This window comes from Meriones unguiculatus, chromosome 15, assembly GCF_030254825.1.
Source record: "Meriones unguiculatus strain TT.TT164.6M chromosome 15, Bangor_MerUng_6.1, whole genome shotgun sequence".
In the NCBI taxonomy this organism is placed as follows: domain Eukaryota; kingdom Metazoa; phylum Chordata; class Mammalia; order Rodentia; family Muridae; genus Meriones; species Meriones unguiculatus.
The window spans coordinates 43,645,862-43,673,019 of record NC_083362.1 but is presented as its reverse complement, the minus strand read 5'-3'; the positions used below and the strand labels follow the sequence as shown (position 1 = coordinate 43,673,019).

Below are 27,158 nucleotides of genomic sequence, written 5' to 3'. Positions count from 1 at the left end.
GAGTAGAGAATGGTAAAAATATATATATATATATATTTACTTTAACACACAAAGTACCTAAATGATGTCTAGAACATGGGGGAAATATGCTTCCTAAAGGTGGAAATCGGACTGTCTAGGAAATGTGTCCCATTTGGGCTCAGCATAAGGAAATTTCTAGGCAACAAAAGCAGTGTTAAAAGGTTAGCTTACTCATGAGAGAGGGAGGTCTCTGATGGTGAGAGCCAATCTCATGCATGTGGAGCGATTCCTGCAGCAGCTAGGGGAGTCCCAGCCCTAACGTAACTAACTGTAAGATGACCTCCAGTGACTCTCCCAGGAGAGCCGCTGCTGATTTCTTTCACACGGTGCTCAACGCATGGCAGTCACTCAAGAATTCCTATATTGTTCTTGTCTGGGGTTATTGAATTCACCAGTTATATGCACTGGCAGTCCATATCTATCTGACATAATTTTGAAATACGATCTAGCAGTATATAAGCCACATTATGATCAATTGCCAGTAAAGAACTTAAATCACAGTTAGGCTTCCTCCAGATTCTTCCCAAAGTTCAGAACAGAAGAAAAGTCCAGTACAAAGTCTTCATTTTATGTAAACAAATATATAATATCTATATATAGAAAATTTTAAATTATGTTCCAACTTTTTATCTTAGTTAATGCCACTAAGCCCTCAACACTTGCAGCTGACATGTTCAATGTCAGTGAAGAAAAGCGCTTTTCTCTTTGAGCATCTAACAATCTTCACACAAATGAAAACTTAACTTTTGGTGATGTGAGTTTACATGCAAATCACACTTACAGCAGTAAAACTGAGGAACCTGTATTTTGTTCACGTTTTAATATTTTGAATTGCCGTATAGGCTGGAAACTCATTATACTGCAATACATACAGGTACTCAATAACTCTAGAAATGTGAGAAATGAATGCACACAGTTGTAAGGCACTGAGATTGCAGTATTTTGTTAAAACTGCAATATGAAATCAATATTCTGCATTTATATGTGTGTGTGTGTGTATATGTGTGTGTACTGGTGTTTTGCGACAGGGTTTCTCTGTGTAGCCTTGGCTGTCCTGGACTTGGTTTGTAGACCAGGCTGGCCTTGAACTCACAGAGATCCTGCCTCTGCCTCCTGGAGTACTGGGATTACAGGTGTGTGCTACCATACCCGGCTTACTCAGCATTTCTAACACATGAGTTTTTCCAATCTCCTTAGTCCCACTGGTGATTTCTATATCTCTGTGACTTCAAAATTAAGTAAACTTTAGACCCTGGGCTAAGCGGTGACAATTGCTAATCTAAAGAAAATGCTGTTGAAACTCATAGCCAAACTTTGGGCAGAAGCAGAGAATCTTATGAAAGAAGTGGGAGATAGTAAGACCTGGAGAGGACAGGAGTTCTACAAGGACAGCAACAGATCCAAATAATATGGGCACAGGGGTCTTTTCTGAGACTGATACTCCAGCCAAGGACCACTCATGGAGATGGCCTGGAACCCCTGCACAGAGGTAGCCCATGACAGTTCAGTGTCCAAGTGGGTTCCCTAGAAATCGGACAGGGACTGTCTCTGACATGAACTGATTGGCCTGCTCTTTGGTCACCATCCCCTGAGGGGAGAGCAGCCTTACCAGACCACAGAGGAAGATAATGCAGCCATTCCTGATGAGACCTGATAGACTAGGATCAGAGGGAAGGGGAGGAGGACTTCCCTTATTGGTGGACTTGGGGAGAGGTACAGGTGGGGAAGAAGGAGAGAGGGTGGAATTGGGAGGGGACGAAGGAGGGAGGTACAGGGGGGATTCAAAGGGAATAAACAGTAATTAATAAAAATTAAGATAATTTTTAAAAAAAGAAAATGCAAGTTGAACCATTTTGAACATTTTCCCTACTGGTCGTATTCCAGCCATGTTCAAAAAAAATCTTTAATTTTTGTGGGTTTGTTGTTTGTTTGGTTTTTGTTTGTTTGGTTGGTTTGGTTTTTAGGATATCGGGGCCAAAAAATATTGCAAGACAGATTTTTTTCCCTACGTCCCTACCATTGTTATGTAATAGCCATCAGACCTAGAACAAGTTTCATGAGCTGTCAGAAGCTTGACATTCTCATCTGTGAGGTGGAAATGACAGTTACATCTTGCCAGAGCCTTGGGAGAACTGGGGTGACACGAGAACTTGACGATGTTAGTGCCCATTAGTCAATAATATGAAGTGCTTGAAAGAAACTTCTACCATCTACCTACAATATCACATATAATTATAATTCAGTTGTTTGATTGTTACAAATAATCTAATGTTTCTTTGCAGGAATAAGGGGGATGGGTGGCAGACATCCACACTTCGTAAACAAAGGGACAGATTTTGAGAGTGATCTCTAAGTCCCTATCCTGATCTCCAAGTCTATAATAGTGGAACTGGTTAACTGAGAGGCCTTGGGCTGCTGGGGTGCACATGTGTTACTGTCCCCTAGCTGCCCGAACTAGCACACCTTTACCCCAGTTATCACAATGCCTCCATCAGATTCCATGTTTCTATCTATGTCTGCACTACAGGGCCTTTTCAAGTCCTTAAAACTCAGTCTAGTTCCTTTTAAAGCTTCAACTTGACGCTTAGTTCAAAGTCCTCTTGTGAATGTTGGTTGTAGCAGCTGGTGCAGGCACCTACTCTGCCCACTTCTCCTTTTCTCTTCCTCCTACACTTCCTTTTGAGGATGGTGCTGAAGTGAGAATAGGAAAAGCTCAGATCATCTCAGAGGATGGAACTCAGGGAGACATTTCAGGATCCACTGGGTTGGCTTCCTCTGATCTTTACAATATCCCAGAACTACTGCTTTGGCTCTTTGTAAGGCAGACACGTAATGTTCTCTGTGGGGCTGTCTGTTCTTAAGAGATGTCCTGTGGGTCTTGTCTTTCTTCCATCACTCTTCATTAGCCCCTACCCAGGTGTCGTGACAAGTTAGGGCTTTAATGCTGTGATAAAACACCATGACAAAGGCAACTTATAGATAGAAGGGTTTGTTTGGGCTTACGGTTCCAGGGAGATAAGAGTCCATTACCATCATGGCAGGGCAGCATGGCAGCAGTCAGGCATGGTAGCTAGAGCAGAAAGCGAGGAACTCGTATCTTAAACAGTAAATGGGAAGCAGAAAATGCACTAAGACTGACGCACAGCTTCTGAAGTCTCAAGGTCCACCCCCAGCGACCTACTTCTCCAAGCAAAGCCACACACCTAAACCTACCCAAAATAGCTCCACCAACTGGTGGCCAACTATTCAAACAATGGAGGCTATGGAGAACATCTCATTCAACACCTTGTTCTCACCAGGCCTCCTTTATCCAAGTGGAGGCACTTCGGATGGGGTAATGAGAGGCCTTGACATAATCTAGCGCCCCCTTTCTCAATATCAGGAACAGCTTCAAGGACTCGGGCAGTCTAGTAACTCAGAGGAGATATGAGTGTCAGCCAAGGCTTATAGGGGAACTTGGTGGAAAGGTAGGCCACTGTAAGCCCACAACGTTACTGCATCTTACACTCAAAAACCATCATTTAAGCCAGGCATGGTGGCGTACGCCTGTAACCCCAGCACTCAGGGAGGCAGAAACAGGTGGATCTCTGTGAGTGTGAGGCCAGCCTGGTCTACAAAGCAAGCCCAGGATAGCCAGGGCTACACAGAGAACCCCTGTCTTGAAAAACCATAGATAGGTAGATAGATAGATAGATAGATAGATAGATAGATAGATAGATAGATAGATAGATAGATAGATAGATAGATCTATCACATATGTGCATGTAGAGGTCAGAGGTTGAATCCAGGTGTCTTCATGACTCCTCACCTTATATTTTGAGACAGAGTCTCTCACTGTACCAGAAGCTCATTAGTTTGCTGAAGTTGATTGGCCAATACACCCCAATATCTATTTGCCTCCACCACCGTATTCCCAACAATGGGGTACAAACAGGTTGCATCACTATTCGGCTTTTCTGGTGGTTTGGTAGGTTGATTGGTTGGTTTTTTGAGACTGGGTTTCTCTGTGTAGAGACCCAGGTTTTCTCCAGGTTTCTTGGCTGTCCTGGAATTCACTCTCTAAACCAGGCTGGCCTCGAACTGAGGGATATGCCCTCCTGTGCCTCCTGAGTGTTGGGAATAAAGACATTCACCGCCACCACCTGGCTAACACTATTTTTTAATGTGAATGCTTACTTGGGTAAAACAAATCATCTTTAAGCCCTTTCTCTTCCTACCTCACAAGATTCATAAGCCATTTCCCCTTAAGAAGTGAAAGGAAGAAATAAGCTCTCCTTGGGAGCCATGCTTTCTTTCCCAAAACGATCTCTCTCCCAGTTCTACATACAGCCTACAGGAAGGAGTAACAGGAGGAGCAAGAGTGAAGGCAGATTTAGGAGAGTGGCCTGGGGAACACAACTGAACACAATGAGAATTTCACACTTCTCAAACCTTTTTACTGAAACTGCAGTGGCTAATCAGCACATATTTTTCTCCTACTACACCAATTTGTATGATGACCTGTTTGCCCAAACCCAATCCTCCATATTGTTTAAACTGCCATGCTGAGGGCGCATCCAGGAGGACTCATTTTGGCATTTCCTAGAGCTGGGGCTAAAAACTAGAAAAGCAGACAAAGCTTATATTTTTAATGCCAAGCCTCCCTACCAACATTCACTAACCCTCCCAGAGATCTCTAAATTCAAATAGCTGTTGCTGAATGTGTTACTATGTTTGTTGGTGAAACAGGTCAGTGGGTGGAAGCGTTTGCCATTCAGGGCTGAGGATTTGAATTCAATTCCCAGAACCCACAATTAAAAGAGAAAAGCTGTCCTCTGGCCTCTGTACATGCACTGTGGCATACACATACCTGCACATGCGTGCACACGCACCGACACACACACATACCACAGGTATCAATAATAAACAAAATAAAAAATTTTAAGACATTTTAAAGATAAATAAATGTGTTAAAATGAGATGCTATAATGTACGACAAAGAACCAAAAGCTATCTAAATCCGTAAGAAATTAATTTTCCAAATTTCTGGTTCTGCACAGTGAAGCTAGTAAAGGAACCCTGGTGCCTTTTCTTCAGTCCACTTGACCCGGGCTCCTCCAGCACCTCTTATCATCCTCAGCGCTGGCAAAGTGTAGCCACTGTATGACTTCCCACTGCTATGTGCCTTCCATTGCTGGCCTGGTCATGTTTCTAAGGAATGTGCCTTTGAATGGAAAACTGTGAATCAAAGGTTACCCATTGGGCAGTGTGTTAAAGGACACCTGCCTTTAATCCCATTTGTCAAGAGGGAGAGGCAGATACATCTCTATGATTTTAAGACCAGCTTGGTCTGCACAGCAACTTCCAGGATAGCCAGGGCTACACAGTGAGACCTTGTCTCAAAAAAAAAAATAAAATAAAATAAAAAAAGGCTGCTTGATGCTGATTTCTAATGTCTCTAAAAAACACAAATGCATTTATTGCAAGACTGGCTTGACCTCATTCTAGCAGCATGTCAGAAAATATTAGTTTAAAATCTTTTTCTAAGTTTCAGATGTTTGCTTGGAAGCCCTTTTAGGAAAATAAAATCTTTAATCTGCTTTAAGAGAATGTAAGCAACTATGTCACTGTGCAAAGGCAGCACTGAGGGGAAGCTCTCTGCAGAACTCATCACGTGTCTTTTCAGAAATCCAATATAGTGGCAGGTAGATAGCTACAGCTGACACAGTTGTCTGGACAACAGAACTGACTAATCTTTTGACAGCTGCGCAATCTGCGAATGATGGGAACAAACATTTTGTTACCATTTGGCCCCAGCACCGAGTCTCTGCAGTGGCACAATTACCTCCAATATAATAAAGTAAACACAAAGACAGTTATAACATACTCTTATGTCCAGCTTTCCTACTCAATGACTTCAGAATTTCTCTACCAAAACAAAGAGCATTAAGTGACCGGACAGACTTTCATTTTAATAAATTCATCTAATATCATTAAGTTCCTCCTGGGTGAGGGTCCTATACCTTTCCCAGAGATAATAAGAGGAAATGTCAATTATACTCTGACATAGTCACTTATTAAGAAAATAGCAGTCTCCATCAATTGGGAACTCAGACACTCCTTACTGATTTATTGATAGAAGAAAAAATAATCAAACTATAAAATATCGTATAAGTTTGCAATAAGTAATAGCCTGTCTTTAGCATGTATAATTTATTCTAAAGACGCATCATAAACTACTGCTAAATGCTAACTTTTGTCAAGAGACAAAACCATACTTCCAGGAGGCCCAGTATCTTCAAGGAAAAAATGGAATACAACGTTAATAAAAAATCATCAACATTTGGCATGAACGGTTATAAAACTGAGGGAGAGAAATGTGTCTAAATAATCCCAAAGAGAATCTCCAAAATTGTTTACGGAATGTTTTCTTCTTTGTTTGTCAGCTGAACTTACTATACAAGGTTAACAACATTTTTTTTTTCAAGACAGGGTTTCTCTGTGTAGCCCTAGCTGTCCTGAAACTCACTCTTTAGATCCAGCCTGGCCTCGAACTCACAGAGATGGGCCTGTCTTTGCCTCCCAAGTGCTGGGATTAAAGGTGTGTGTCACCAATGCCCAGAGGTAAAATCTTTTTTAAACCTGCTATTTCCTGCATACCAGATAAGTTTTTTAATCAATATTATCTAGGAGACATGTAGCACAAAGAGTTGAAGCAGTCAGGAGTGGTGGCACACACCCTTAGTCCGAGCACTTGGGAGGTGGAGGCAGAGGCAGGTGGATCTCTGTCAAAGTTTGAACTCTTTCCCTGACTCTGAATTTGTTAGTTATGTGAGACCTCGGAAAAGTCACTCAACATCTCATCTGTAAACACTGATACGATAATAGCGACACTTCCATATGCTTATTGTGATGACTAAATTACTTGATACACATTAAGTGCTCAAAACAAATGCCAGACTCAAAGAACAAATATAAGTATTTATTATTATTATAAAAATTTTTCTCAGTAGGATAACTTATTTAAAATATTGCTGTGTTTGGGCAATTATATTAAAAAGAAAAAGAAAACTTTAATTATTGATAGGGTTTCTAAATATGTACTATTTAATTATGATTTGGAATCAATAACTCCAAAATATCTCAAAACTGAACTTGACCAAAAGCTAAAATTGACTTTGCGTCTTGTATGAAATCCTCTAGAGAAAGCAAAAAGTTCCACTCCATTACAGCAGGTCTTCTATCTCCCTTTCCAAAATTTATTCATGATCAATAAATAAGAAAATACCCCCCCCCTTCTTTCACAGAATTCCCTGCACTCTGCTGAAGGTTGGTTATGAGTCTTAGTATCTGCTTTGATACACTGCTAGGTAGAATCTTTCAGAGGCCCTCTGTGGTAGGCTCCTGTCCTGTTACTTGTTTTCTCCTATGTCCAATGCCCAGCCCATTTGTCTTTCTAAGTGAAGATTGATCATCTTACCCCGGGTCTTCTTTCTCGTTTATCTTCTTTAGGTGTATAGATTTCATTATGTTTATCATATCTTATAGGTCTATATAAGTGAGTATATAACATGTATGTCTTTCTCCTTCTGGGATACCTCACTCAGAATGATCTTTTCCAGATCCCACCATTTGCCTGTAAATTTCATGATTTCCTTGTTTTTGAATGCTGAGTAGTATTCCATTATGTGACGTGGAGAGGATAGGAGCTCCACAAGGACCAAATATATCTGGTCCTATATGAGACTGTTTCTCTAACCAAGGACCATGTATGGCTATAACCTAGAACCTCTGCTCGGATGTAGCCGGTGGTAGCTCAGTAACCAAGTGGGTTTCCCTGGTAAGGGGAACAGGGACTATTTCTGACAGGAACTCAATGGCAGGCTCTTTGACCTCCCCACCCCCCAAGGGAGGAACAGCCCTGCTAGGCCACAGAGGAGGACTTTGCAGCCAATCCTGAAGATACCTGATAAAACAGGGTCAGATTAAAGGGAAGGAGGTCCTCCCCTATCAGTGGACTTGGAAAGGGGCAGGGAGGAGATGAGAGAGGGAGGGTAGGATTGGGAGGGAATGAGGGAGTGGGATACAGCTGGAATACAGAGTTAATAAAATGTAACTAATAATAAAAATAAAAATGAAGAAAATACAAGTGTAAGGATGCTGGGTGGATAGTATTTTTTAAGATGGCATCCCAACGGACAAAGACATCTGGGCACATGTGTTCAACCCAACACTCAAGATGGACTGAAAGAGAAGAGGGCCCATAGGCAGGGCCTGGCCCTACCCCATTCTGAGCCATGGAAGGCCATGGCTCCTCTGACTTCAGTGTGTACCTGAGCATCTCACACCTGAGCTGTTAGGCAGGAGAGAGTGTGTGGCTCTAATCATGCAGGCTCCTCAGCTGCTTTGGTTCGAAATCACTTAGGTTAGGGAAAACTGCCCACAACAAGGTTGGGTCCAGGTCCACAATATAATGTTGGTCTCCACTGAGCATAAAGTGTTCTTCGGTCTCTCTTTGTCTTCTCTGTGCATTAAGCTCCCATGACCTCACATAGAGCAGTGCTTTGACCCTGAATATCTCTAGTTCCCCAAACTGTCGCTGCATCACAGCCTTATACCTTATGCCATGAGAAAAACACTAGCTTGCTAACTTGTGCATACTTTCTGGGCTTAGTCAGTGCTTCATCCAGAATTAGCATATTTTAAAAGGCTCCTGAGAAAGGTCAACATAAAAGAATGAACAAAACAGATGTTATCTCTCAAAGGTATTTTGAACTTTTAATACAAAGTTGTAGAGTTAAGGACAAACGTGATCTCCATGCCTATAATAGTTACACCCTAGGGCTGTGACATATAGCTCAGTGGTTGAAACCCTAAGCTGCATCCCTGATGCTACAATAAAAAGAGGAGAAATAGCTGCACACTTTCATTATTTATAAATACAAACTCAAAAACACTGAAAAACAGTTTAGTTTCCCAACAGTTTAGTTTAATGCTTGGAATGGATTGTTTTCAAAATTGTTCTCCCTAGAGTAATAATGATGACATAAATAATGGCTCTTTTATGCTCACATATGTAATCCTGCTTTTCTCAAAGTAATGCTAAACAGATCACAAATAAGGTGAGTTAAAATGCTACTGCTCAAAATAAAGCAGATAATACCCTCTTTTAAACACAGCCTCACAAGACATTACAAACAAAACTGCAAGTAAACTCAATTTTAAATCTAAGAGACAATTTTAACACTTTTTTTCATACTAGATCTCTTTGCCATTGGTGTTTGCTATAATACACTACCCAGGCCAATACTTTTTTCATTAATTTATTTACTTATTCACTTTAAAGCCTGATCCAAGCCCCCTCCCTCTTCTCCTCCCAGTCCCACACTCATACCCTCCACTCCCTCATTCCCCCTCCCTTCTTCTCAGAAAAGAAGAGGCCTCCGCATGGGTACCAACCCACCCTGGCAGCAGGACCAACTGCATCCTCTCCCAATGAGGCCAGACAAAGCAGCCTAACTATGGGACAGGGATCCAAAGGCAGGTAACAGAGTCAGAGACAGCTGTGCTCCTATTGTTAGGAAACCCACATGAAGAACAAGCTGCACATCTGCTACATATGTGTAGGGGGCCTAGGGATAGCCTATGCATGCTCTTTGGCTGATGGTTCAGGCTCTGTGAGTCTGGGTTCAGACATGGGCTCAGGTTACTTTACTTTGTAGGTCTTCTTGTGGTATCCTTGACCTCTTGGCTCCCTCAATCTTTCTCCCAACACTTCCACAAGACTTCCCAAGCTTTGCCAGGCCAATACTTAAACAATAAAAAATGCCATACAGAAGTTGTCCCTTGGTTATTATTATTGTTATTATTAGTATAGTTACATGCTAATAATTATAGTCACTAATTATAGTAAGTTTTGTTGTAGTCCATTGCAAGAACAGGAATACAAAGATGAACTGGGATGCAGATGTGAATACATTCAATAGAACTCCAAACAAGCCTTGTAGTCCCTGGTGAAAACACTTATAAAAACAGAATACTTTGCAAAACTGACAAAATTTACTACAAAAAAGAAATACTTATTGATGTATTATTACCTTAGATTTATGCTGAGAATCCAATTCAATGACTCTCTCTCCTTCTCTTATAACCAGTGGTTCGTTCAATGGTGATATACAAAGGAAAGCTCAAAAAGCCACTGTGCCCCTGAGCCTCCTGTAGTCATGTAAAGATGGATTCTTTTTACATGTACAGTGCTATGACTATGGCAATCTGGGCGTTCGGCTTGAATGTGGAGTTCTTTTAATAGTCATTGTTACTAAGGCTGAACACAGATGCAGAGAGCTTCGTTGAGCTTCTCCCTGGCCACTCACTGCCTGATCAGTTGCTCTAGCATTCAGAAGCACCAGGCTGTCTTCTGATGTTTCTTCATAATGCCCTGCTGTGCCTGAGGTGTTATTTGGCAGTAAATGTTCAACTGGCATTTTACTATACAAAATTTAATTGCCTGTTTTCTTCACTGTAAAAGGGAATGGTTGGGACAACTATCCAGGGGCGACCACAGTATGTGGTTAACCCCTCAATGGCTGTGTAATTGTATTATATTCTTTAAACCTTAATATAGTCTCCAAAAAAGGGGGGGGCGCAAATCTATAAATTCTAAGAATTATAACAAACACTGATTAACAGGCACTTCTAAAACCTTTCATCAAAATATAAAAAGGCATTTTACCCAGGGTTCTATTCTTCATTCTCTCAAGAAGTGCTATTAAAAGTCACGCCAGGAAAGCACTGAAATACGAAACCACTCCTGAGGTGAAATGTGATCATACTTCTGTGACAATTTCAGAGAGAGTAAGCATTCCGACTGAAGCTGTCGGTACAGTTAAGACAAAGCCACCTAAGAGGTTCAGTGCCTCATGTTCAGCTGGTTCATGCTTCACGGAGTGGGAGCCCATCTGAAGCTCCAAATGCCATGGCATGCTAACAACTATCCTAGCAGCAAAGGCTGGTCAGCTCCATGGGCGGTCAGGTTCTGTTTTGTTTTTAAATTGCGCCTTCAGTTTGTTATTTAAAGGTTGTCTCAGGGTTAAAATTGCTGTCATGAAACACCATGACCAAAGCAACTTGGGGAGGAAAGGGTTTATTCAGCTTAAGCTCCCACAGCACTGTTAATCCTATGTGGACAGGAACTCACACAGAGCAGGAACCTTGACACAGGAGCTGACGCAGAGGTCACAGAAGGGTGGTGCTTACTGTCTTATTCCTCATGGCCTGCTCAGCCTGCTTTCCTATAGAACCTAGGGCTACCAGCCCAAGGATGGCACCACCCACAATGGGCTGGGCCCTCCCCCATCAATCAGAAACTTATACTACCATCTTAAAGTGGTATTTTCTCAGTTGAGGTCAAGACTAGCCAGCATATGAGTAAAGGAATGGAAATCTACATGATGTGGTATATACTCACATATAAGTGGATACTAGACATATAATATAGGATAAATCTACACAAACCTGTATACCTAAAGAAACCAAGGAAGAAGGAGGACCCTCCTGGGTAAGACGATCAATCCTCACTTAGAAAGACTAACAGGGTGGACATTGGAAGAAGGAGAAAACAGGAAACAAGACAGGACCCTACCACAGAGGACTCTGAAAAACTCTACCCAGCAGTGTATCAAAGCAGATGCTGAGACTCATAACCAAACTTTGGGCAGAGTGCAGGAAATCTTATGAAAGAAGGGGGAAATAGGAAGACCTGGAGGGGACTGGAGCACCACAAGGAGCAACAGAACCAAAAAATCTGGGTCCAGGGGTCTTTTCTGAGACTGATACTCCAACCAAGGACCATTCATGGATATAACCTAGAACCCCTGCTCAGATGTAGCCCATGGCAGGTCAAAATCCAAGTGGGTTTCCTAGTAATGGGAACAGGGACTGTCTCTGACATGAACTCAGTGGCTGGCTCTTTGACCACCTCCCCCTGAGGGGGTGGGCAGCCTTGCCAGGACACAGAGGAGGACAATGCAGCCAGTCCTGTGAGACCTGATAAGCTAGGGTCAGATGCAAGGGGAGGAGGACTTCCCCTATCAGTAGACTTGGAGAGGGGCATGGGAGGAGATGAGGAAGGGAGGATGGGATTGGGAGGGAATGAGGGAGGGGGCTACAGCTGGGATACAAAGTGAATAAACTCTCGTTAATATAAAAAAATTTTTAAAAAAACTCTACATGATGATTAATTCCCAAGCTAAACTAAGCATATATAACTCTGGCATGCCTGCAGTTGTTTAAGTAGTTTGTAATCGTATTTCATTTCATATTATAACTGTTTATAAAAATGTGTTCAGAGTTCCAATTGAAATCCTCTTCATCTCACTCCCTATAATAATATGTATTCAGTGTACCAGGTATCTGGTCCCTCTATGTATCAATCTAAAGAAAACACAATTCTTCTCAAAATTCCATTGTCATTTTAGAGACACAGGAAATAAATGGGCCTAGTGTAAAGCAAAAATGAGCTTCAAAACTGACACCACAAAAGAGTTGTGAGTTCCATTAACCAATATGACACCAGCCAAGCTGCTTTTTTTCACACATAGCGTGGGCCAGGCGGGAAGGGCTGTTACTCCCCTCCTGAAGCACGGAGCTCCAGATGTTCTAAACTGGAGAGGGAAGGCACAGAAGAGGCAAATCACCTCACAGCCCAAGGTTCTGAGTCCCCGTGCATTCAGCCTGTCTCTAACCTAGAGACTATTGAATTGTGAGCTTACTGCATCTGAGGACATGCATGATAACACAACTGCAGATGTTCAGCAGACACAGCTTTGAATCCAGACTCCATCACAAAATAGGTCTCTCTGTACCTTCCTTACATCAAAGGACTCACTGGAAGAATATGAAATGCCTGAAATAGGAAATGTGTGTTTAACCCATAGTAGGCAACACTTCATGTAAATTACATTCTCTCTGCCTCTCTGATGAGTCATAAGTTCATCGTGAGTCAACTGGTACCCAAGGTGCATCTCTGAGGCTACAGCTCACAAAACCAGATATGTAAGACTGGTCATGATAACACCTTGATGAAGCATGGACAACAGCAATTTTAAGCATTCCTTTAGATGCTTTGTTGTATGTCTCAGATCCTCACTCCTAACACCTATCTTCATTCCACATACCACGCAGTGTGATGGACGTGACAGGATCTACTCTTCCTTACCTGGGTTAGATATACCTAGTTGGAATCAAAAGAAAACAGACAAGTGTAGAATCTATCAATATGTCATGTGCACTAGGAACAAAAGGAACCACTTTCAAAATATTTGTGCATGTCAGTTCCCACTACCTAATACAAACAATAAGCTACACTGTTTCTTATTTCTACAACATTGTAGTTATAGTATTACTAGCTATAACTTAAAACGATTAATATTTTAAATATTAGACTATTGACATCAAATACTAGACAAGCAATCTAATTTATTAGAAATATAATTAAACACTAAATAGTACAATAATATTAGATATTACTTAACTGTTACCATTTTCCTAGCTTTTCAGCTTAAATCACATATCAAGAAAAAAAACTAAGATGGACTCAATGAATAATATGGTCTATTAAATATACTTAGCAAAACATGACACATTTATCAATGGCAATTCTGTAGAAAATAATCATGCAGGGAAAAAAAGTAAATGAATTACAGGAAATCTAGCTAAATTCTTATAATGTATTTTTTAAAAATCTAAGCCTGAGAGTATAAGGGAGAAAATCACAATGACATTAGAAAGGCTTGGTGAAGATGGGCACAGATAAACAGTGTAATTGTTTCCATCAGCTCAGAAGGAAATTGTTTTCTCAGCTATACACATGTTTTCAAATTAGGAAGGGCAAATTAACTGAAAATATTTTTTTAATTAATATACAAGGAAATCTGTTTTCTGGTAGGACAGAGGAATGCATTTTTCTGATCCAATATTCATGCTAATAGAGAATTCACATTAAAATAATTAAAACCAAGAATCTAAATCAGTCTGAAAAGATTTTAATATTTGACAAATCACCACCTTTTCTTTAGCCCACAGGTATGGTCAGAAATGTCAACTCTTGATGAAACAGCCCAAATGAAAAAGATGCAAGTATTATGGGTTTTTTTTTTTTTTTTTGCAGGAAAAAGTATAGGACAGCTTAGAGAATTGATTATCTATCTGCCTAGCTGTAGAGCTCTAAGGGTTGTGATAAATCTAAACACAATCTAAAAGAAACAGAGGTTAAAGAATAACTGTCACTGTATTAATAACAGCATTAATTAATATTTACAGGATTAATTACATTATAAGGGTTTTTCTATGTAGCCCTGGCTGTCCTGGAATTAGCTCTGTAGACCACACTGGCCTCAAACTCAATATAGAATATGTATTTATGCATTTCTTACATGTATTTTGGGTTGACTATGAAATATCTCCCTACCCACCTCCCAAAAAACTCATGTATTAAAAGTTTGATTCTCAGTGCAATGTTCAGAGGTGGCACTTTGAGAATATAATTGGATCATAAGGGCTGAGACCTAATTAGCAGATTGATCCATCATGAGGTCATAATTTGATGTGATTATTGCGATGTGATTATAGTGAGAAATAGGAGCTGAGGCCCAATTGCAGGAAGCAAATCACTGGGGATACAGGAACATGCCATTGAAATGTAAGCTTTGTCCTCAGTCTCTTTTCTGCTGCTATCCTCCGCTATGCCCTTCTGCTACTGTGTACTGCCTCAAGACAGGCCTAAAAACAGCCAGTGATGGTGGACTGAAATCTCTGAAACCATGAGCCAAAATAAATCTCTCCTCCTGTGATGTGTTAATTACAATACAAAAAGTGACTAATACACATGGTCTGTACCATTTTAGAAATCCTCATCTTTACCACATTAAAGCAACCAGGCCATGGGACAGAAGATTCAAGATGTAATAAAAATGTTCCTGATCTCAATAAAAGATAGAAGAGAGCCCACCTGCCTCTCGTCCCTGAGGAGAAGGAAAGAAAGGCCTCTGGGGACAAATCCCAGCAACTGCCGCCCACCTGTTATCTGTCCACCTTTGGAGCATAAGGTCATCACAGTGACCGTAGTCAATCCTCTAGTCATCAAATGTTTGAGACAAATTTGAAGGTTTGAGGCCAATAAAACACGAGCCAGATTTCATTGTACATGTTAACGACCTCAACGGTAAGTCACAATACACAGTCATAAATACATATGCCTGCAAATGCATGGATTATTTTGGAAACTGTAAATAAGAAAATATAAATGACTGTAGGGCAGACTGTATAAGTGGGAATATGGAGTAGCAAAAGACCTACTTTCACACTCCTTTGCAAGATTTAATTGTTTCAAATCATGTGTACATTCTTCAAATAAACCTGATTTAAAATAGCTCATCTAATTTTGCTGTATCTTTAATTTTAAATACCATTTGTTAAGTGTTTGTTTGATTTTCCTTTAAAGAGAAAATGTAATACTCTACTGTCTTCCCTTTGTCACAAAAACAAATGTCAAAGCAAGAGAGGCACTCTTACTAGTCAATGACCCTTAGGTGACTATACACCACATGCCATTCAGATAATGGGGGTGAGGCTCGTTCATTTTGAGACCAGGTATAACTGTGTACAGGAGGCTACATTCTAAATGAAGATCCTCCTGTGTCAGCTTCTCGAGGGCTGAGTCCCAAGCTTGCATGACCACAACCCTTGGATTTCAAAGCTGTGGTAGAACACCTGGCAGCAAACAGCAATTTCAGAGAGGTAAACCCACTACAAGAATTGGTATGGTCCTTCCACCTCGAGACAACATTATAAATAACTGCTTTTATAGTCATGTGCCTTAAACCACCCTACAATGCCTATTTTCATATACACAGTCCACAAGTAGACTCATTATATTGTAATCTAAATGTACCTGTTTCACAGTTGTGACACTATTAAGCTTCAAGAGAATACAATTTCTGACTTGAGGTGTTAAAAGGAGGCCACTTCTCTTTTATCCAATTCACATCCACAATATAATTCTCTTTGCACATTATAGAAAAGAAAATACAAATAAACAAACTACTACTAATTTTGTTTAAAATTACCATCCACTTTTAACATAGGAATCTCCCTGTCGCTTTTAAATTCCCATGTATCCATGTTGGGGGGAAAGCGTAGGGCTTGGAGATGAGTGTAGGCACAAACACTGGCGCTGGAAGCTTGGGGGGGGGGGGTGCACCTTACACAGTGGTTGCTCCGTTCAAACCTAAGCAAACTTTCTCGGCGACGAGCCTTCCCAGTAAGTCAGGTTGAATAGGAGGTGACTCCACGACCTTCTCTCACTGTCGGCTGTGGTGTGTTGTGAATCCACATGTGAGTGTGTATTCACACTGACTGCTCTACCAAGATCAACCTTAACTCACACGCACGTAGTGGTCACATGGATCTATGCTAAGACGCCCCTATTCCAGAGCCAATGTCAGGGCTCTTACCTAAAAACAAAAACAAAAAAACCTCCAAAGTCACGCACCCAGAAGATGAACTTTCAAACAGGGGAAACAAGTTCAAAGTGGAAGACAGAAATAAATAGATAGGGGTGAAGAAAGGTTTACAATTCCTTGGCAGACGGATAAAGGCAAATCCTCTGGGGGTGGTAGGGGAGTCTGGGAACCTTTTCCCGGATGTGTGTTTTCTGCAGCACGAAGCCCCTGAGCAATTCCTTCATCCTTTCTATGCGGCAGCGTCGGCTGCAAACTCTGCCTGACTATCTGCAAAGTTCAGGCATTTCAGCATTTCGGGACCGTTTGTATCTGGGGGAGATTTTTTTCCACACACGCTTACAAGTAAGCTGTGCTTCCCCTTTGCTGTTCGGGAAAAGCTAGCCCTCCGCTGGAGGACGCACAGCCAGCCGCAGGTCTGCGTTTATCCCAAGTCCTCCCATCCTCCTCTCAGCCACGGGTTAGTGAGGGTTGCAGGGAAAATGAGGGAAAGCATCCACCAAACCGCAGGAGCGCAGAGCGCAGAGAGGAACTTTTCCTCCGCTGTCAGAGGGGAAGTCACTTCTTCTCAAGGCCAAGAGCTGAGTCTGGGAACCTCCGGACTAGGCAGGAAGGTCTGGCACTGAAGAAGGTGGGAGAAAACAATGCCCAGCCTGCGACGCCTGAGGCAAAGAACATCCTGCCAGGGTCCCCTACCTCCCCGTCACCCACATCCACGCTCTGGGCCGCTGCGGCTCCGCTTACCTTGATGATGCTGCTGCGCCGGGGGGTCGCTCGCGCAGCCTCCAGGAGACCGGCCTCGCCGTCTGCGGGGACCCCTGCAGGGCCCGGCAGCGCGACCCCGCTGCGACGGTCCCTCATCCGGCCACCCGAGGCCGCGGGGGCAGCGTCCCCGGAGGCAGCGTCGGCGCTAGCTCGGGGGTCGTCCTCGCCCGCGGCAGCGTCGAGAGGCGCCGGACCCTCCCTGCCAGCCGCGCCCTCAGCCATGGCCAAAGCACGTTCCGGGCTCCCGGCGAGACAGCTCGACCGACCGCGGTGTCCAGCCCCCGGGCACGGGTGCGCTCGGGCACCGGGGAGGCAGCCCCGTTCGACTTTGTTTCAGCGCCCGACGGCGGCTGCAGCGGCGGCCGCAACTTTGTGGAGAGGAGACATCGCTCGCTCGGAGGCGTCCTCGGGCTGTGGTCCAGGAGGTCAGCGGGCCGGCGCGGGCCGGCGGCGGGGGCGGGGAGAAGATGCGAGGAGCGGGAGGGAGAGGCAGGAGGAAAAAAAAAAAAAAAGCAGCGGGAGGCACCGGAGATGTGATGCGAACGCCCGCTCCGCCGCGCAGACAAAAGGCAAGCGGGCGCCGGGCCAGCGGCCTCCCGAGCCGGGACGCGCGTGGCCGGAGCGGAGACTGCGGACGGGCCACCCGCCACCTGCCCGCCGACCGCGGCGCGGTGGCCCCAGGAAGTGCGGCGGCGGCGGCCTCCACTCCGCTGGCCTGTGACAGGGAGGGAAGACTTGTTTTGACAGCCCGTGGGGATTGGCAGGCGTCTGGGCCTCTCAGGAGCCGAGGCTCGCTGGGGGGGTTCGGCCCGACCAATCCCCACCGCCGAGGGGTGTGCCCGAGCGCGAAGAATGGAATGTGTTCGGAGCTCGTAGCCCGCCCGCCCGCCGGGCCCGGCTCGGGTACTAGGCGAGGGTGCGCGCGCCGGTGTGCGCACCCGCAGGCGCTTGGAGTACATTTTAGGAAGTTTGGAAACGCGCAGGCAGCTTGAAGGTGCACCAGGAAGGGGGGGTGGGAGCTGCGGGGGCAGGGAGGAGCCGGAGAAAACACCCTACGAAACAGCAGATCTGGGAGAAAGAGGGTGTTGAGTGAGAATGCCAGAGCGTTTGGTGCGGTGGTGACACTTGGCGCGGCCAGTGGTTAATCACAGGCTCTCCTGCCAATCCTTAGACTTAAGTCCACGCGCTGCGACCCCGGAGTTCCACAGTCTGTTTCAGGTTCTGCCAGTGCGTTCTCCCTTCACTCTGCAATCTAAGGAAACACGACGAGGAGTTGGATGAAGGAGGTTAGGGGATGAGAAAACGGACTAACGCAAACCTGGGAACGGCGACGACTAACCAAACACAGATGATGAAAGTCACATTACTACACAGTCATTGGCAGGTTTAGCCTCTACCGATTGGCAGGTTTAGCCTCTGCCGTAAAATGTTCCTGACAAGGATTCAGCCTCCTTTCTACATGCAAGTCTAGATAAATCCATTTTGCTCCTTTCACCGAGGTAGTAACCAAGAAGAGAGATCTTCGCGTGGATTCAATAGAATTAACCACACCATAGGCAAATGCAGACAACGGCTCTCAGGTCCCCGGACAGTTGGAAGATAACATTTTTCATTTAAAAGATTTGCAGCATCGAGGTCTGCATTAAACACCACTTAGAGCAAAAACGCTTTTCAATTACTAATAATTTCATAATTCAAGATTTTATATCTTCCTTAGCGTGGCCAAAAAGCACCGAGAAATTCTTCAGCAGAGCCAGAATTTTATTAGAATCCTAGAATTGTAAGGAAGCAGTGGGGTCTTGAGGGTCATCCAGGGCAGCTCTTTCATTCAACAGATGAAGTGAGAGCCAGAGAGCCCTGTCTACCGACACTGAAATGAGATCCGCTTTCCTGGGTGCGCCTCTTCACTTCTTTATCTAGCTCCCCTGAGCCTACAGCCGGCCAGAACTGGATGGGGCTCTTGGGAGGATTCATAGTTGACATTTACCAGCTCCTAGGGAAAACTGGCAAGACTTGGCTTTACCTTTTCTTTAAATATAGATGCAGCCCAGAAATGAATGTCCTATGGACGGGCAGGGAGCTCTGGTTTTAGAAGCAACACCACCCTCTAGTGAGATGATGAGAACTGCATCCAAAATAGCAAGTGCTAGTTTACAATGGTGTTACATGGAAAACGTTTTTATTTTTGTCCTCAGAAATGTAACCGGTTTTAGGCTATTGTTTTTCTGATATTCAATGACTGCTTCATCTAACTTTTGTCTTTTACAGATAACAGGACTTCTGGTTTCTGTTACTTTAATAAAATTTCCACTTATGAGTTGTCCTTTGACGATGGTAAAGCTGCAGTTATCCCACTCACCATCTTCTGATAGGAGTATTATTTACCAGCATTTCCTATCCTACAGGTTTGTGTGTCTTTACATCCATATTAAGGTATTAAAATTAGCACCATCTAACAGTAAAGGTCAGTGACTTTCAAATAAGGAAAAACCAGGAAGTACAGCATATGGTTTGCAAAATGTTTTATGTTTCAAGAATATCCAGTTGGGCTCACCTTTCCGTAGCAGTCTTCACTTGTGCCTTTTGTGAACACAAATGCATAGGAATGGCTAAGACATTGAGCGTCTCTTCATGGAAGCTGTCTACCGCGCTCAGCCTTGAGAATATTGGAGTGTTATCATTAGGTCCCAACTGTTAAGATTCTACCACCTTCCAAGAAAGCAAAGCTGCAGGCTATACTACAAGGGGTTCAAGAGACAGTCAAGATCCAAACTCTAGGAGAAATGAAGATGACACTGGTACAGTTAACATGAATGGGTGCTGGGTGTGCAGGATTGATTTTTCAGTGTTCAGGACAGCCATGACCGGATGGGACTTGAATATTATGAGAAATGCATGTAGCAGGAAGAGCGCAGCATTTGAAATGACCATCTAGACATAACTATGATTCCCTTGCCTTTTAGCTGGGTGTAGCTCTCAGCAGTTGAGCTGAGATTTATTTTGGTGTGTGTGTGTGTGTGTGTGTGTGTGTGTGTGTGTGTACCGTAGGTGCATGTGGAGGTTATAGGATAACAGAGGCAGTTGGTTCTCCCCTTCCACCATGTGGGGTCCAGGAACTGGAATCAAGTCGTCAGGATGTAGGTGCCTTCATCCACTAACCCATCTTACAGGCCTCTACTTGAAACTTTCGATTCTTAGTTTCCTTTTCTGTAAACTGGGTTTAGAATTCTTTATAGAGGGTTTTGTGGAACATGGGAAGTAGCTATCAAAATAACTCTCCCTCCCCCACCCCCCGTAACTTCTCAGCGATCAAGTCTCGATTTTCTCACTGGTTTCTTATTAGATCCAGAGTTCTGAAGTGATTTCCCAGGATGAGCAGACTCAAGCTGACCTAGCCAATGGCTAGATAATGGCTGCGTGTTTTCAAGCTGATTAGACCTGATGGGGGGTCTGTCTAGTTGTCATCCAGCTGAGTCTCAGATTTCTAGTTACTCCAACTCACCAATTCTCAGCTTTCTTTGCCAACTGCTTACTCCAATCTTTGGCTTCTACTCTCAAGCATCCTAAGATCCTTGAGTATTAGAAATTCTATTGTTTGGAAGTGCTAGGGTCATTCTTTAACCAAAGTGATTGTTTTCTCTAATTGAAACAATACAAAAATCTTTCCATGAATATCTTTGGAACACTTGCTCGATGCCAGGCAGTTATGGGAATTAGAGATACACTAATGACTAAAGTTGGCAAAGCTGGATTTCACATATAAATTTCACCCTGTTTCAGAAAGACAAATAGGGGTCAGTATAACAGACCACACAATTAAATATCTTCACAAACAGGACACCCCAGGATAATACCGATCTCCCAGTCTAACAATCCAGCAATTGTTGACATGATTCAAAATAAAGAGGCAAAAACTGTGGGTAAAAATAATTTGGCAAGGGGATTTTTAATGTGAGGGTAAGAATGTGATTATAGTTGCTCGATTAAATATGCCCCTTCTCAAAGTCTTCAAAGTAGCCAGAGAGAAGAATTGCCTTTGGGCAGCATACTCTTCCAAGCACCGCACACCTCACCCTACCATGCATTCCATGCTTAGGCCCAAAGCAACAAGGTCATTAAGTCACAGGCTAAAATCTCCAAGACTGTGAGCCAAAATGACCTTTACTCTACATGGAGATTAATCTCAGTTACTTAATACAGTGTTTGAAAGCTGATTGAGATAAATTTGTCTGTTATCAACACAACTAAATGACAGAGGTAAGGAAGTATATTCTCCCATCCACCTGTTTATAATACTTCAGTGTGGCGGGCCTTCAACGTTTTCTTGGTAAACTCCACTGAATACGATCCAGGAAGAATAAAGCACTCTCAGTTGTGTTACAACCACTCAGCCGAGTCCTTCCGATCTACACCATAATCATTGTGATTTACTGGGATGAGAAAACAAACTGTGTAGTGTGATTGTGATGAAAGAATAAAGACACAGTAAAGAAAACATAAGCAAAACTTAAAGATTGTTCAGGGATTTTTTTTATTTTTGAAATTTTCTGTAAGACATATTGTTGCTTATATAAAAAAATTAAAGATTTTGGTAATAAAAATTAAAAAATCAACTAACGTTTTCTCAAAGTACACATAAGCCCATTCCAAGATAAGCCCTACAAGAATAATAAGTTATAAATTGTTTATAGTGGATTTAATATTCCAGTTTAATAAATCTTTAAAGGACTGAAAATATTAAGTTCAAGATACATTTAACTGCAGCCAATGTTCTTCAGTGTCTGACAACTGCTACTTGTCTCCGATGTGGAGAAAGCCTCATACTGCAGAATGCCCAGGCCTCTTCCGTTAGCATGACATATAGACTCTAAGGCTAAGATACAGTATCAGGAGCTCTAGGCCAGCCATCTGGGAACCATCTGTACATGCAGAGCAAATGTCTTTTAAAAACAGACAGGCGGTGCTGGCTCATTTTCTAAGTATAGGCTTACTTTGACATGGATCCCAGAGTGCAAGCTCATGCCATGGCTATGCTCCTGCTGACGCAGAAGCCACAGAGGCATTTCTGAAAATTACGATTGAACTGTGTCAATAAGGCCCGTGAGGACTTGCTTTAGTTGACAACTGGCATCTTCCCTAAGGTTACAATTATTATAAAACTCTTCAAACCAAACATAAATCTGATGTCGTATGCTTTCAGTGCAAGAACAAATAAACAGTGGTTTCCCTTCTCCCCACCCCAGGTACACACCCAACTATGCACCTTGTGGGGGATAACTCCTCCAACTTTGTCAAGATGTGGAGTTTATATGCCTTTTAGCTTCATAGGCTAGAAGATGATATAATCATTTATTTCTCCAACCATTCTTATCCTTGGGTCTTGATAAATTACTCTCATACCTGTTTCATGAATCTCATTGACACATTCACCTTAAGTCTTTTGCAAGTAACAAGCATAAAAAAATAAAATTGTTATGAAGATTTAAGTTAAAAGATAAAACAGTAGTAAAGTATGGTTTCGTTGTAGATTCTTTTTTATTTGTGTGTGTACAAGGACCCTAGTGTAGTGGTCAGACGACATCTTCCTCTTTCTACCATATGGGCCATGGGGGCTCAAACTCAAGGACTGGCAGCAAGCACCTTTACCGGAGAAGCCATCTTTGCAGCCCTAAAGAATGGTTTCTTCAGTAAAACCTTTTTTGTTCTAAGTTTTCCAGTATATGGCACCTTTGTCAATCACAATATGTCTGTCTGCTTCAAAAAATGAATTCCTTTAAAAAAAAATAGTCCTTTCTTTAAGAAAAAAAAAATCCTCTGAGGCCAACTGTCTGATGAAGTTGATGACCAGCATTTGCTCCATCATTAGTCCCCGTGAGAATCCTGAAGCTCCCACTCCCACTGAGTCATGCGGGTCACCATGGATACAAACCGCCTCTACCCTTAGCCTGCGGCACAGTAACAACAGATGTTGAACCACACTTAGGACTTGTGCCATTCTCTGTTCTAAATAAATCGTGCTGGTTAAACAGTTGGGATAGCATCACAATTGTTTGTGAGAGAGTAAAAGGTATGTTCCAGGAAACCCCCAAACATTAAGCGGCTGTGAAGAACCCGAACTTACCCTGTGAGGCAGCATGATAAGGATGAACATTGTACAATGTCATATTCCATACAATGAGATCGAGGAGCTTATCCTTCCAACTTTACCCTAACCCAAACGGTATTTCAAGAACTGACTGGAGAGCTGCGGGTACACGGATACACTCCGTGTCTGGTTAATTTGGGTATACAATGTTAAGCATTAAAGATTCAATGCTTCTTGCATTTAGTCTTGGTCTTGTACAGGAACCAGTACATGCACACAAACACACAATGTCCAGTTTTCTATCAGACCAAATGTCTTTTTGTCATCTGTAAGAGTTCTATGGCAAATACAGAACTGCTTCAATAGAGATGCCAGCCATTGAGGGCATGATTCTCCGACAGCCTTCAATGTTCACTTTCGTAGGGTCCACCTCAGCTTCTACACTGGCATCACAGTCTTCTGGGGCAGTCCATGGCCAGGGGGTGAGAAGCGCACTGGAAGCTGAGGGCATGCGCTTCTCTTCACCAATCACCTCCAGACGGGGGTGCTAGTGTGCCCACCATCACAACACTTCTCCAGTGTCTCGTTCCACAGCCTGGACTGTTGAGTCGAATCACAGCCGAACTGACAGCTGCCTGTGTTCCTTTTCATCCCTACATCTGTTCGTGCCTAACTCTGTGTGCTTCCCAGATGCCCCAGCCAACTCACTGCAGATGACAGCCTTGTTGTGCATCCATATCTGTCTGTAATTATTTTCCTATAACCAGATACATCTCTTCTCTTACAGCTTTTGAGTCTTCGGTATTGGTTAAAAACTACTTTTCAGCTGAAGACTTGACTCGGTGTCCATCTTGCTTACAATCCTGGGTTTGGTCTCCATCATGGCAGGGGAAGGAAAAGAACTTTTCTATTTCTAGATTGTAGGTATTATTTGTTTTGTCTTAAGGTTTTGAATTTTTAAGTTTTATAAACCTTTTTATACTATTTTGTTATTGGTAGTGGAAAAGTGCATAAAAATGTGTTCACTAGTGAAAATGTAAGATCCAATGTGAAGCTCTACTGTTTCAGAATGGTTATAATTATAAAGTTCATTGAGAGGTATACACTTTATGTCTGGTTAACTTTGGTATACAATGTTAATTTTCATAATAAAAACTTTATTATATTGTTTTATAAATATGTAAATAGTGTTCTTCCTATATTTATATTATTATAGAGATTATATTTATATTAAAATTTAATTTATATTTATGTATAAAAGGGCTTTTAAGTTTGTATGAATTTTCTTGCCTAAAAGAATTATCTTTCTTTCCATGAGAGATCTCCCCTTCTCTGAAGAAAAGGGGGAGGGAGAATTGAGGGAGGAGGTGAGGGTGGAACTGGGAAAAGAGGAGGGAGGTGGCTGTGACCAGGCTGTAGAGTGATTAAATTAATTAAAAGAAAAAAAAGAATTATCTTTCTCATCATACAGTAAATTCTTGTGCATTCTTTAGTTTGATTTAGATTACCAGTTCAGAGTCTCATCTAATACCAATTAATTTGATTACAGTGACCCCATCTCCTTCTTCCACGCTGTAGCTAGAGCAATGAGCATAGAGTATGTCTACTTTCTCCAGTGTATACTTCATTGGCTTTTCAGTGCCAGCTGCTTTAGTACACATGGCCATGGCTACTGTCTACAGCCCCAGCTTCCTATCTGGCTCCTCCACTTCTCTTCCTTTATGCTCCAGGTCCTACATCCTAGAACCATCGGGCTCTTAGGAGCTCACAGAATGTAATCTCATGCTTTCATGTCTTGATTGCATGAAATACCGTTACCCTTTACCCATAATTAATACCTTTTACATTTGTCATACTCTATCCCACTGTGTGTATCTGCCTCTACTCTAGAATGAAATTTGGGTCTTATTTGCTTTTACACTGTAAACTTAGTGGACACACACTGGAAATTCAGTGAATTTTTCTCAAACACTTAAACTATAGCAATGGTCTCCCAAAGTTATGGGGAGAATATATTAGGGTTCACATTTACATTCATCTAAATCTATGAAGAAGTAAATTGAGATATTTTCTGTGCTCAATATGCAGATTCTAAAAGAGTATGATGGCTCATGCCTGTGATCACAGAACTTTTGAAAAACTGAGTCAGGAGAACTGCTGTGAGCTTAAGGCCAACCTGGATTATATAATGAGTTCTATACCACAGTGAGACCCTGTCTCAAAAAGAAAAAAAAGTCTACTAGTATTCTCACTTGGCCATATATGTATGTGTGTGTGTGTGTTAGGAAATGTAGGTGGAACATATTTTGAGATAAATTTCGGGTTCCAAAAAACAGAAAGATTGACAACTCCAACTCTTTGCCTGGCTCATGAGCCCAGTCAAATTAATTTTTTAAATTATATTATATAAATTAAAATAACCCAGAATTGAGGAAGTGCTTAACCATTGTTGGAATGCATCATATATCAATGACAGTTTGGGTGAATACTTTTAAAATATCAGATGTTTTTAGACTTGGTATTGTGGCATATGCTTCTCTTAGGTCACTTTCTATTGCTGTGAGGGACATCATCACCAAAAGCAACTTGGTGAGGAAGGGGTTTGTTTCTGCTCACATGTACCAATAACAGTCCATCATAAAGAGAAATCAGGGCAGGAGCTCAAGCAAGAACCTGGACAGAGGAACTGAAGCAGAGGCCATGGGGTAAAACTGCTTATTGGCTTGCTCTCCATGGCTTGCATAGACTGCTTTCTTATATAACCAAGACCACCACAGGAAGGGCACTGCCTCTGTATGCTGGGCCCTCTGACATTGAGCATTGATCAAGCAAATGTCCTATAGACATGCCTACAGGCCAATCTGATGGGGGCATTTTCTCAAATGAAGTTATCTTCTCCAAGGTGACCCTACAGTGTCAAGTTGACTATATATATATACATATATATGTATATATATTTACCAACACAATGCCAAGAAACCAAGAAACATGAGCAGCTGAGACAGTCTTGAAAATATGAGAGCACCCTGGGTGGCATTGTGACTTCCCAGCCAATCAGGACTACACTGTAGGACTTCATCTAAACAAATGTGAGGCCAGAGGTGTTCCAGCAGTTATTTAAGCCCTTCATGTACTCTGGGTTTTTTGTTTAAACTATATAATGTAATTTTAAATTCATTTAACTTAACTCACAAACCAAACATGAGGTGGAACTGACCACTTCTTGTTCTGGAAACCCTTAACATACCTTGACATTTTTACCCACATGTGAACAAAGTAAGGGTACTAGTAAGAATCTTTTGTTTTGTTAATACGGGATCCCTCTATGTAGCCCAAGTTGGCCTGGAATTTACTATGTAATCCAGACTGGCCTTGAACTTGTGGCAATCCTCCTGAATCAACCTCTCACATGTAGTTCAAAATACATCAGCTATATCATGAATAAAAATGATAATAATATACACAAAAGGTCAAATACTCTCAAAACACTATTTCGACATGTAGATATGGACCTACCTCTGGAAAAAAAAATGCTGAAGACCTTAAACAGATTTTGTGTTAGTATACTACTCAATGAAGCTATTAATGTTAGCAGGACAATGTTTGCTTCATCATCTTAAAACTCTTTAGTGTAGGACTTAAACTATTACAGATAAATGATTGAAAGAGAAGAGGAAATAGATAGACAGGGAGACAGGGTATGTATACTCAAACTCAGTGATTATACAAACAAAACATATAGAAACCTCTGCTGAGCATGCTCATTTTATTATGTCAAGAATACAGTAGAG

At 42.3% G+C, this 27,158-nt stretch overlaps 1 protein-coding gene across 1 annotated transcript in view; it reads right to left on the bottom strand.

Moving 5' to 3' along the window:
- Plcl1 (phospholipase C like 1 (inactive)) overlaps window positions 1–17,962 on the bottom strand; it is a 307,260-nt gene extending 289,298 nt beyond the window's left edge. The window contains exon 1 of the mRNA XM_060368372.1: window positions 17,262–17,962. Coding sequence (XP_060224355.1) covers window positions 17,262–17,504 — 243 coding nt within the window. The 5' untranslated portion in view covers window positions 17,505–17,962. The remainder of the gene's footprint in view (window positions 1–17,261) is intronic.
- Window positions 17,963–27,158: the final 9,196 nt, after the last annotated feature.